At 39.6% G+C, this 12,206-nt stretch overlaps 1 protein-coding gene across 3 annotated transcripts in view; it reads left to right on the forward strand.

The window, feature by feature from the left end:
- The first annotated feature begins 4,526 nt into the window (after nucleotides 1-4,526).
- Nucleotides 4,527-12,206, forward strand: part of ATP13A5 (ATPase 13A5) — a 105,169-nt gene continuing 97,489 nt past the window's right edge. For all 3 annotated transcript variants that reach the window (XM_032337717.1, XM_032337725.1, XM_032337731.1), the window contains exon 1: nucleotides 4,527-4,736. In XM_032337717.1, coding sequence (XP_032193608.1) covers nucleotides 4,677-4,736 — 60 coding nt within the window. In that variant the 5' untranslated portion in view covers nucleotides 4,527-4,676. The remainder of the gene's footprint in view (nucleotides 4,737-12,206) is intronic.

Consider the following 12,206-nt stretch of genomic DNA (forward strand, 5'->3'; position numbering starts at 1 on the left):
GGGCCTGAGTCCCCTGAGGACAAGGATCCAGCCTGTCCATCCCTTCAACCTTCATAGAGTCTGTGTGGAAGAGACTGCTAGCAACCACCGTATTTACTTCCTCTTCCTCCTGGCACACAGGTGGACCACATTTCCTAGTCAACTTTGCAGTTAGTCAGGTATAGGCATCTGGCCGAGCTCTAGCTAATCTTCTAGTACAGTAAAAGTACCTCTTTCAGGACTGGTCCATAGAGACCTTCACTGATTATCCTCTAGGCATTCTTTTGTAATAACCACAACAGCCTTGGAAGCTACTTGCTGAAGATGATGGAGACACAAGAAAGAAGGACCCTGGGACTCAGGATCACTGCTTGGAGGATAACTTCTCTTCCTTCCACTGCTCTACCAATGCCCTCCCACCACCACAATTTTAGACCACTCTTCTACTATGTTAAACCACTGACAAATGTTATTCTTTGTGGCTGTTCTAGCTGTCAGCTTACCTTAACTAAACAGTATTGCCAGTGTAGACATTCGACAGTGTTTATGAAATGGGATGCCCTAATAAGGCTTCAGTAGTTAGTAGAGAAAACAGCAAGGGAGCTTTGAAATCTAGATAAGACATCCAAATCCAGCCTGGTTTCCCTTTAGGTCATGGGGACGTGAAGATAGGTAATCATGTCCCTGCCAAATAAGAAGGTGCAGTGTTGTTCTAACATACTCCACCATGCATACTGCGTCTTCATTTTATAAGGCTCATGTACTAGAGGTAGAGACATCCCTACTCTCCTAATCCATATAATCCCCCCAGGACCTTCACCTCTCCAGAATCAGAAAAGAGTTCTTGAGAAAATACAGCAGAAGAGGGGGAAGTATTTCCTAGTGGAAATAAGCTGGGCCACAGACCAGAGACCTGTCTCTGAGTTCTTGATCTGCCTTTATTGTGTTGTGTCGCTCTGAGCAAATGTCCTTCCATCTCCATGTTTCTTTCCTGTTTTCTGGAAATTGTGTCCTGAGTCAGGAACTGTGAGAGGAGATGAGATACTCTTAGTCCTTTACTTCCTCTGGCTTCACTCTGAACAGTAAGGCCCTATTAGGTCTAAGACTAGGGTTCTGGGGGGAACCAGTTCTTCAGGTGAGGAGAGTATTTTCATGAAGTGAGCATTTCACTCCTTTTCCTTTGCATTTAATCATTCTGCTCCTTCCTTCCCTCCTATCTCTGGAGATCCTACCTTATGGCATATGGTGCTGACAACTTCTTTTCATTAATAAGGAGTTTGCCTTCGGGGTTTACCAGGAGGCACTGTGTTTTGCTTCCAGTCACAAGAGGTCAAGAATCTGGTCCCTTTAGATAGAAAAGAAATCTGGAGAGTCCCAACTTAAGTTACAGCCTCCTGGGTGCTATGACGGAGCAGCCTAGAGGAAGCCGTTCCCAGCAATGCTGAAGCTACTCCTCCCACAAGAGACCCTTTCATCCCCTCCCTATCCTCCACTCCTATGTCCCCACGTCCCTGCTACATGCATCAGCACAATTGGTGACTCTTCCACCCGTGGCCTTCACGGGGCTGATTAAGCCATGGGGGTATGACTGGCATTTTCTTGCTTATGGACATTTGAAAGTAGATCTTTTGACTTTTAATACCTGTTTTACTTCTAATCTCTTTTAATATCGAAAACCCTAACCCCAGGAGTTAGGGTTTAAAGCAGATGTGATAATTTTCTCTGCAGAGCAAATCCTCTGGTGGCTGAAGCAAGTGCTCAGTACTTAAAGAACCTCAAGATTACCTAATACAAACTTTGACCTAAAATCTTAATTATCTGTATGGTGAACAGGCCGAATGTCAGCATGTATACCTCTGGGGTTGGGGAGCTCATTACTTATGAGGTATTTGTGAACAGTTGTGATTATTAGAAGAGTTCATGTTTAACTGAAAGAATATTGGTCATCTGTAGAAAGAAGCTAAGGTCTTTGGTTTGGTGAGTAGAGAGAGCCCTTTAGCCACATACAAAGCAAACACACACACACAAACACAAACACAGAATGGATTAACCAGTTTGGCCTGTGTACAAGCTCTTAGTGGTCAGGCACACCTCTGTTCACATCTCCGTCATCATCGCTCAGTGCCTCCCTTCTTCCCTTCTATTCTCAAGTCTTACTTTGATTTCTCTTGATACACCACACAGGCTATATTTTCTCATCTCTCTTGAACATTGTCACACATTCTCTTTTGTTCTCTGTCCTAGATTGTGCTCACCACCTACCACTATACCCCATTCCTCCCACCTGGTTAGTTTCTACTCGTCTTTGAGATGTCAGCATAGATGTCATTTCTTTCAGGAAGCAGTTCTTGTCTCAGCAATTCAGTCTGAGTTCTAGATCCTTTCTGTTTAAGAGGCTGCTTACTGGTCTGTCTCTCCTAAACATCTGTAAAGTCCCTCAGGGTAATGAATTTCTTTTTTGCCACTGAATCCCAAGGGGCTGACAAGGGTCTGAAATATCTGCTGTTAAACATGTAATTGCTGAGTAAGTGTTGAACAAAGTTTTGATGAGTGTTATATTTTGTGTCTCTGGGCTATAAGTAGCAGAAACCACAAACAGCAGCAGTTTTATTAAGAACATCTCATTACATATTGGAAAGATGTCTAGAGTTAGTAGTCCCAGCCATAGTGCCATGGCTTAGTGGTATCATAAGGACCTAAGCTCTTTTGTCCTTTGCTGCACTTTTTGGCATTGGTAGAAAATAAGTTATTCTCGCTCTTTCATCGATAGGATAATTTAAAAAATAGGATAATCTTTTCCAGAAGACCTCTGCCCCCAGTTGTCTTTCCTTTGCATATATCGTTGAAAACTAGGTCATGTGCCCACTCTTAGTTATAATCATGACTCATCGTGGTGCTTTAGCTGAAGTCAGGCTGCCAGACAAAGGAAATGTTCTTTTAGCCAGAAATATTAGTGTATAGTTAATGGGTAAGAAGTGAATGAGCACTACTCAAGTCTTTAATTAGATTCTACCAAAGCTCAGGACTCCTTTCTCCATATTTTAGTTCTACCTTAAATTGGTGATACTTAAAATGCAGCATTTGTGATGACATAGTATTCTATAGTGTGGGCACCTCGGTAGCCTCTCTGGCATGAAAAGCTGTTTACTTTCATCCGTCACTTCCTCCTGGGCCAGAGAGCACACTGGATTCTCTAAACTTCAAGGTGGCACGAGTTCCTCCTCAAGGCACCCAATAACTCCCTCTCAGTAAAAAGAGTCAAGTATCATTCTCTGTAGTCTTGATTCCCAGTAAGTTTTCTTCTATGGTCAAAGTGGCAAGGATTTTGCTCATTGGACTGGATGTAATAAAAATTAAAAAAAAAAAGATAAAAGTGTTTATTGGAAACAAATAAACCAGCCCTTGAATGGATCCTAGTGTACTTATTTTTTGATAAAAATATCAAATTCACTGGTGATTATATAATCATGGAAATTTATATGATATCCTAATATTCAGCCTTTCTCATTTTTCCTGCATTATATATTTCTCTGAAAATTTTTTGCAAACTAAAAAGAGAAAATGAAAAGAACCAAATTATTATTATTATAGTTTACTTTTAAAAAAACTTCTCTCAATTAGTTTATGATGATGGTGATGATGATTATCTTTTATGGAATATGACAGGAGCTATAGATGATATTTTACAAATATCATATTAGATCTTCCTATCAACTCTATAACTGTTTTTGATATTTTACATATTAGAAAACTAATATGCAGATTGAAATAGAATCTAATATAAATACAATCTATAAATATAGATTTATATTTAATCTGTATTTAGATTAAACTATAAGCTTATAATATATGTTATAATATATTATAAATTTATAGATTATAAATTACATTTATATTTGTAAATGTAATCTAATATTCAGATGACCCTGATCTGTCCAGCATCATCGGTAGAGCAGGGATTAGAATTCAGGTTTTCCTAATTCCAAAATAATTGCTACATTCCCTGCCAGGAGCCAACCCTCCTTCCTTAAAATCTCTTTGTCACCCCAACATATCCATTACTTCCCCAAAGTCCACATGGTTTTTATTTATCTCTCATTGCTTAATCTTTCTGTCTTAGGTGGTTGTTGTTGTTATTTTAAGATTTTATGTATTTATTTGAGAGAGAGAGACAGTGGGGAGGAACAGAGAAAGAGGGACAAGCAGACTCTGCACTGAGTGTAGGTAGACCCATGCAGGGCTCAGCTTCATGACCCTGAGCTCACGACCTGAGCAGGAATCAAGAGTTGGTCGCTTAACCAACTGAGCCAACGAGGTGCACCTGTTTTGGGATTTTAGTAAAGTGACTATTCTCATTTGTTAGTTGAGACATTTAGGGACAGCACAAGAAATTATTTGTCTTTCTGGTTCGACAACTTAAGTCTAGAGGCGTTCACATTTAGTTCCACAAATAAACACCAGGGAGGAAGAAAAAAAAACACAAAAACAACACAACAAGCCGATAGGTTAGCAGACCAATCCTGTGGCTGATGAGAGTATTTCCTCTCTTCTCTTTGTTAGCCTGATAGGTGAAGTATGTGCTAGGAGATTTTAAAAGCACCTAAGAACAGCAGTGACAAGTAGTGACTGTTCTGAGTTCCCATAGCCTCAACTGGTATTGATTTTCCCCAAAGAATTATCCTGGAGGTCTTGTTTAGATGGAAGAGAAGAGTAAGGACCACCGGGGTTTGCTCAACCAAGGAGAGGAGAATGAACTGGTGAGTCTTCCCTTTTCGTGATTACAGTCTTCTCAAGTACCCGAGGCTGTGGGCAGGTGCTACTGTATTGGGGCTGGCTTTAGGAACTGCAGAGGTTTAAGTATGGTAAGGCTCCCTGAGATCTGAGGTCACAATTTTATATTCAGGAAAACTGCAGGGGCTGAGAAAGTCGTGTTTTCTAGATGACTGAGTTATTGCCATCCTTATATGCATCAGACCAAATGAAACTTCTTCCTTCTTAGACATTTTGTAGAGTAGTCAACATGTACCCTACATGGTGCTCCTTAAGGTGTCTCCCCCTTATCATCTGGGTCTCCAGGTAATTGGCAAACTCGGGCAAAAACTGAAACTTTTAAAAAAAATTCTTATGTTTTTGGTATATCTGTTTAACTTAGGCTCCGTGTGCTTTGGGCTGAAGTTATGCAAACAGCATAGAGAGGTTTAAAGTGTAGTGTGGTCTGGGATTTAACACCTGTTTTTTTTAAAGTTTTCACCTTTTTCCCTGTTACCTTTTCCACTAAATATATATACACTTCAAAAACAATTACTGGGGTGCTTCGGTTGCTCGATCAGTTAAGCATCTGCCTTTGGGTCGGTTATGATCCCGGGATTTTAAGATAGAGCCCCGCATCAGGCTTCCTGCTCAGTGGGGAGTCTGCCTCTCCTTCTCCCTCTGCCACCTTCTTCCCACCCCCACCTCCAATTCATGCTCTCTCTTGCACACTCTCTTTCTTTCCAATAAATAAGCGAAGTCTTAAATTTAAAAAGTCTCAAATAAAAAAGAAAAACAATCATTAAAACCTTGAAAATTACAGTGCCTATTTAGGACTGACAGGTTTACAGTTGTTATTTTATTTGATCCTCAGAACTCAGTGTTGAAGAATTAATCCTATCACATAGGAAGGACATTTGAGACCAGGGAGGTTAAGTAACTCGCCTAAGGTCTTCAGCCTACAAGGGACGGGTGGAAATGCAGCCCACTTCTTCCCCCTTCACACTCCATGATGTTTACAGGGCAGTCACGCCCACAGCGAGACAATGAGAAAGAGAGAAGGAACGGGAGGGCTGGATCAGAGAGAGCAAGCTGCAAGGGGAGGGGCCCAAGGGATACGGTTCACATAGCAGAAGGGTGTCCGTTTCCTGCTTGGCCTCCTGGTTCCCCGTGAGATCTGTGGGAAATCCACACCCACCCTCTCTCCACATACCTTTCTTTGTGAACCTAAGAGAAATAAATGATGTCGTTTATATCTGCACTGTCTAAGAAGACAGGCACTGGCCACATGTGGTTTTGAGCTCTAATAAAGTAGCTGGACCAAAATGAAATGTGTATGTATAGCATACATATAGCATACATATCACATTTTAAGACAGCAAAAGAAAGTGAAATATCTCGTTAGTAATTTTTATATTGGTTACACATTGAAATGACAACTTTTGGATATGTTGGATTAAATGAACTATATTATGAAAATTGATTTCACCTACTTCTTCTTACTGCTTTCACGCGGCCACTAGAAAGTTTAGATTCCAAATATGGTTCACATCACTTCTGTTATTATACCATGCTGATCTTGACAATGTTACAGTGCTTACAATCTTTAGACTGAAGGGATTTAAAGAACTAAAACCTAACTTACCTGTGTTCACTATTCAACAGTTCTGTGCTAATTCTGATGTTTTTTTCAATGTGTAGATGAGTGTTCATGAAAATCTTTGGTAGCTTATTATTTTTCCCTAACGATGTGCATATTTGTAAAGTTTATAGCCTGGTATTTTAATTCTCTTAATCACAGAGGGAACATAGATACCTCTCCTCAGTCACGCGAGTCTGGAGGCATACTGTGTGCAATATTAGCATTTATTTTGGGATGGTCTTTGGCTATTCTTGCTGCGTTTACTTTGTGGAGATGACCTTGATTCTGCCTCTGAAACACAAGAGATGTTTTGTTCACATGTGTTGCAAAGCCCAACCATTCAGTTGGTACCCCCACGCCTGTACAAACACCTACCAACTAAGTGTCAATATTACAATTGGAAGCAGCTCCAGAGGGAAGAATGGGTACTTGGTGTGGAGGACACAGATTTGACTGGAGAGCACTTCACTTCGTGGTAACTTTTTTCGGGGAACCAGTGGAGCACTCCTGGACTCTAAGACCACAGAACTGGGCTTTAGTCAAAGAACCACTGCTAACCACATGGTGTGGACAACTTTTGGGACCTTGCTAGTTGCTCCAAACAACATCACTTATCCCTCCTGACTTAAAAGGTTTTTAAGGGCCACATATAAAACATGGGGAATGCTATGACAATACAAAGAGTTATTTAAATCCAAGGAGTCAGGACTTAAATATGTGGGCAATTTGAAAAATGCAGAATTGCATATAGTAGGTGAAATTGAGCTTAGGAATATCTCCCCTTTCTCTGATTAAACTTGGGTAGTGAGAATTGCTTGAGGTCTACCATTATGGAAACTGTGTGAAGAGTTAGTAGGAAAAATTAGGAATTTAGAATGTCTAAGTTATTTTAGACATCATGTACTCTTCATCTTCTATTAAAAAACACACAAACAGGGGCACCTGGGTGGCTCAGTGGGTTAAAGCCTCTGTCTTTGGCTCAGGTCATGATCCCAGAGTCCTAGGATTGAGCCCCGCATTAAGCTCTCTGTTCAGCCTCTCTCTCTCTCTGCTGGCCTCTCTGCCTACTTATGATCTCTGTCTGTCAAATAAAAAAATAAATAAAATCTTTAAGAAAACACACACACACACACACACACACAAACACACACACACACACAAACCCTACTCAAAGGATTAAAAAGGAAAATAAAAATCATGCTCTATTAGCTTTTATCTTTTGTCAACATTTATATTGACAGCTCGGATGAAGGCAAGCTTATCTAATCTGCAACTGAGGCCTTACTATGAGGGAGAGATAACAATCTAGGTGACAGAATGTGGGAATATCAATGACTTGGGCTTAGTGGCTATGCATGAGAAAGTAATTAAAGTTCTTTATTTGGTTATGACTGAATTTTAGTTGCCAGGATGATATTGCTATAAAAAATTAATCCTTGGATGTCTCAATAGAAGTCTGTTCTGCATAATAGAAGAAGTAATAGTCCTGCTATAATCTGCACTATTTAGGAAATCTCTAAGGAGTTATATTTCATCCTAAGATTCACACAAGAAGCATAGTGTTTCTAGAGGGATATCTGGATATCACAAATAACAATTATTTAAAGGACATTGGGAATAGTTCCCCAAAGAGCAGTCAAGGCCCTTGTCTTCCAGTAGTTGAATGGTTGATGTGGAGAACAGAGTAGAAGCTGGGATAACCCAGCCTGATTTATTTTCATTATAGAAGAATTTCCTAACCATTTGTGGTGGGAGAATTTTAACATGACAACTCTCCACTGAACTTGCCCTTATATAATTCCCTTCAGCTGAGTGTGGTGGAACCCATAAATATGATGAGCTGTAATTCCTGTGATTATGTAACGTTATGTGGCAAAATGGGTTTTACAGCTCTAATTAACTTGAACTCAGCTGAGTTCATCAAAAGGAAGATTGTCTGAGTGGGCCTCACCTTATCAGGTGAGCCAGAAATGATACTGTGTCCTTCCTGAAGTTAGAGAGATTAAGAGTGTGAGAGGGGCTTGAGGCAAGGGAGGTTCTCCATTGCCATTTTGATGATGGAAGGCTCAGGGTGGTAGGAACTCTGACTGTCTCTAAGAACAGAGAACTGAGTGCAACTTCTGGCTGACAACCGGCAGGAAAATGGGCATCTCTATGTCAGAGCTACAGACAACTGGATCCTGCCAATAGCAAAAAGATCTTGAAAGAGGCCCTTGATTTCCAGAAGGGACACAGCCCAGACGACACCTTGATGTCAGTTTTTTGAGACACTGAGCAAATGATCTAGCTAATGAGACTCCTAACCCACAGAAACTGAGATAATAAATTTTGTTGTTTTAAGCCACTAAGTTTGTTATGCAACGACAGAAAACTAAAGCCCCACAGCTGTCCAGCAAGAGAAAGTATACCCCTATAAGTCAGTGACTATCTTAAGCAGACACTAGATGCTCATTGGCAAAATATGGTCTATAGCTATTTTTTTCAGGAAGGGAACTGAATCAAATAATGTCTGAGACACTGCTTTTGTTTAGTGGTGCTCTTATTCCAGGAATAAACTTTAACAAAACATGCCATGTTGTCGCATGTTCTTGGTTTAAGGTAAATTCTGGCTCTAGAAATTGTCCCTGCTGATTAGCCCATGCATCTCATTACCTTTTGACCCATGCCTTCTGCTCTTTCACTCCAGCCACATCAAAAGAAAGTCCTTAGTTGCACTTTTACTTCTAATTGTGTTTTGGAAGACCACATATTAACACTCTTGTTAGTCGACTTTATGTGAATGTGTGTAACTGAGAGTAATAATATGCTCATCTCTTTGGTACTAAGTTTTGATTCACACCACTAAAGAGGAAAGGCACTTCTTTATTCCAGAAGGGAAGCATAAGGGAAAATTTAAGATGATGAACTATTTTAATAATTATTTTGAACATCTTCAAGACTCAGTTTTCTTGATCTACAAATAATAATTTCTCAACATATCAATAATTATAATATTATTATTTAATACTAATTATAATTAATTAGAATATTAATTAATAATAGTACTTTCAATAAAATTATGCCTATTTCATGGACTAGGTTGTGATGATGGGATGGCACCTAAGTAAGTGCTTGAGAAAGGTTATTTCTCATTGCAATATGTAGAAAACGTGAAAGTAGTCCAAGACATTTTCTTCCCCTACTCAAAGGACACTTCATGGCATGAATGCAAGACAAAATATATGAAACTATAACTAACAATGCTTGATGATTAGTGATAATTAACACAAATGCCTACATGTGGTCAAACCAAAGCAGTAATAGAGGGGTGAGGAACAATGACCGTACTAACACGATCCATTAAACAGAGACATATTATCCTAACATTAAAGAACCTTTGAAACATGTCAGATTTGGAGACAAGAGAGTAGAGTTCTAAGAACCGCTTCCCATGGAACACATAAGGAACATATCTTGGCATGTTCAGATAAAGATGACAAAGGGTAGATTGTGAATAATGAATAGAAACCTGGTGATGTGATTGTTGTTTGAAAAAAAGAAGGCAAACATGATGAAATCTTGCCCCATCAAAGGAATCAGAGATATTATCTCCTTGGTCACAATTCAAGATCTAAACATTTGATGTCTACCCAGAAAAAGCTAACTTACTCTAAGTCTTTTGGAACACTCACCCATGGAAAAACTTAACACTTCACAGCCAAAAATTGGCATTGCTATTCTCTGAAAGTAATTATAGTACTAAGAGTCATTGATGTCATGTCTTGGTTGAATAGGTATTTTACAACTTTGTACTGTGAGAATGTTGGTTAGAGTAACTGATTGTGTTATGAATTGTAAACCAAAAGACCCATACTACTGTGCCTGTGCAACAAATATTTAGATGAATAAGTGAAAGATGAGTGTAAGAATAAAAGGATTTACAAAAATGATAAAGGACTTCTTTCAAGATATGTCTCCAAAGGCAAAGGAAACAAAAGCAAAAATAAACTTTTGGGACTTCATCAAAATCAAAAGCTTCTGCACAGCAAAGGAAACAGTCAAAAAAACAAAGAGGCAACCCACGGAATGGGAGAAGATATTTGCAAATGACAGTACAGACAAAAGGTTGATATCCAGGATCTATAATGAACTCCTCTTGGACATTCTTTCCTGCTTTGTCGAAGATTAGTTGACCATAGAGTTGAGGGTCTATTTCTGGGCTCTCTATTCTGTTCCATTGATCTATGTGTCTGTTTTTGTGCCAGTACCATGCTGTCTTGATGATGACAGCTTTGTAATAGAGCTTGAAGTCCGGAATTGTGATGCCACCAACTTTGGCTTTCTTTTTCAATATCCCTTTGGCTATTCGAGGTCTTTTCTGGTTCCATATAAATTTTAGAATTATTTGTTCCATTTCTTTGAAAAAGATGGATGGTACTTTGATAGGGATTGCATTAAATGTGTAGACAGCCTCTTCAATAAATGGTGCTGGGAAAATTGGACAGCCACATGCAGAAAAATGAAATTGGACCATTTCCTTACACCACACACGAAAATAGACTCAAAATGGATGAAGGACCTCAATGTGAGAAAGGAATCCATCAAAATCCTTGAGGAGAACACAGGCAGCAACCTCTTAGACCTCAGCTGCAGCAACATCTTCCTAGGAACATCGCCAAAGGCAAGGGAAGCAAGGGCAAAAATGAACTATTGGGATTTCATCAAGATCAAAAGCTTTTGCACAGCAAAGGAAACAGTTAACAAAATCAAAAGACAACTGACAGAATGGGAGAAGATATTTGCAAACGACATATCAGACAAAGGACTAGTGTCCAAAATCTATAAAGAACTTAGCAAACTCAACACCCAAAGAACAAATAATCCAATCAAGAAATGGGCAGAGGACATGAACAGACATTTCTGCAAAGAAGACATCCAGATGGCCAACAGACACATGAAAAAGTGCTCCATATCACTCGGCATCAGGGAAATACAAATCAAAACCACAATGAGATATCACCTCACACCAGTCAGAATGGCTAAAATAAGTCAGGAAATGACAGATGCTGGTGAGGATGCGGAGAAAGGGGAACCCTCCTACACTGTTGGTGGGAACGCAAGCTGGTGCAGCCACTCTGGAAAACAGCATGGAGGTTCCTCAAAATGTTGAAAATAGAACTGCCCTATGACCCAGCAATTGCACTACTGGGTATTTACCCTAAAGATACAACGTAGTGATCCAAAGGGGCACATGCACCCGAATGTTTATAGCAGCAATGTCCACAATAGCCAAACTATGGAAAGAACCTAGATGTCCATCAACAGATGAATGGATCAAGAAGATGTGGTATATATACACAATGGAATACTATGCAGCCATCAAAAGAAATGAAATCTTGCCATTTGGACAACATGGATGGAACTAGAGCGTATCATGCTTAGTGAAATAAGTCAAGCAGAGAAAGACAACTATCATATGATCTCCCTGATATGAGGAAGTGGTGATGCAACATGGGGGCTTAAGTGGGTAGAAGAAGAATCAATGAAACAAGATGGAATTGGGAGGGAGACAAACCATAAGTGACTCTTAATCTCACAAAACAAACTGAGGGTTGCTGGGGAGATGGGGGGTTGGGAGAAGGGGGTGGGATTATGGACATTGGGGAGGGTATGTGCTTTCGTGAGTGCTGTGAAATGTGTAAACCTGGTGATTCACAGACCTGTACCCCTGGGGATAAAAATATATGTTTATAAAAAATAAAAAATTAAAAAAAAAAAAGGAACTCCTCAAACTCAACACACACAAAACAGACAAGCATATCAAAAAATGGGCAGAAGATATGAACAGAGACTTCTC

The sequence above is a fragment of the Mustela erminea genome, chromosome 1, assembly GCF_009829155.1.
Source record: "Mustela erminea isolate mMusErm1 chromosome 1, mMusErm1.Pri, whole genome shotgun sequence".
NCBI lineage: Eukaryota > Metazoa > Chordata > Mammalia > Carnivora > Mustelidae > Mustela > Mustela erminea.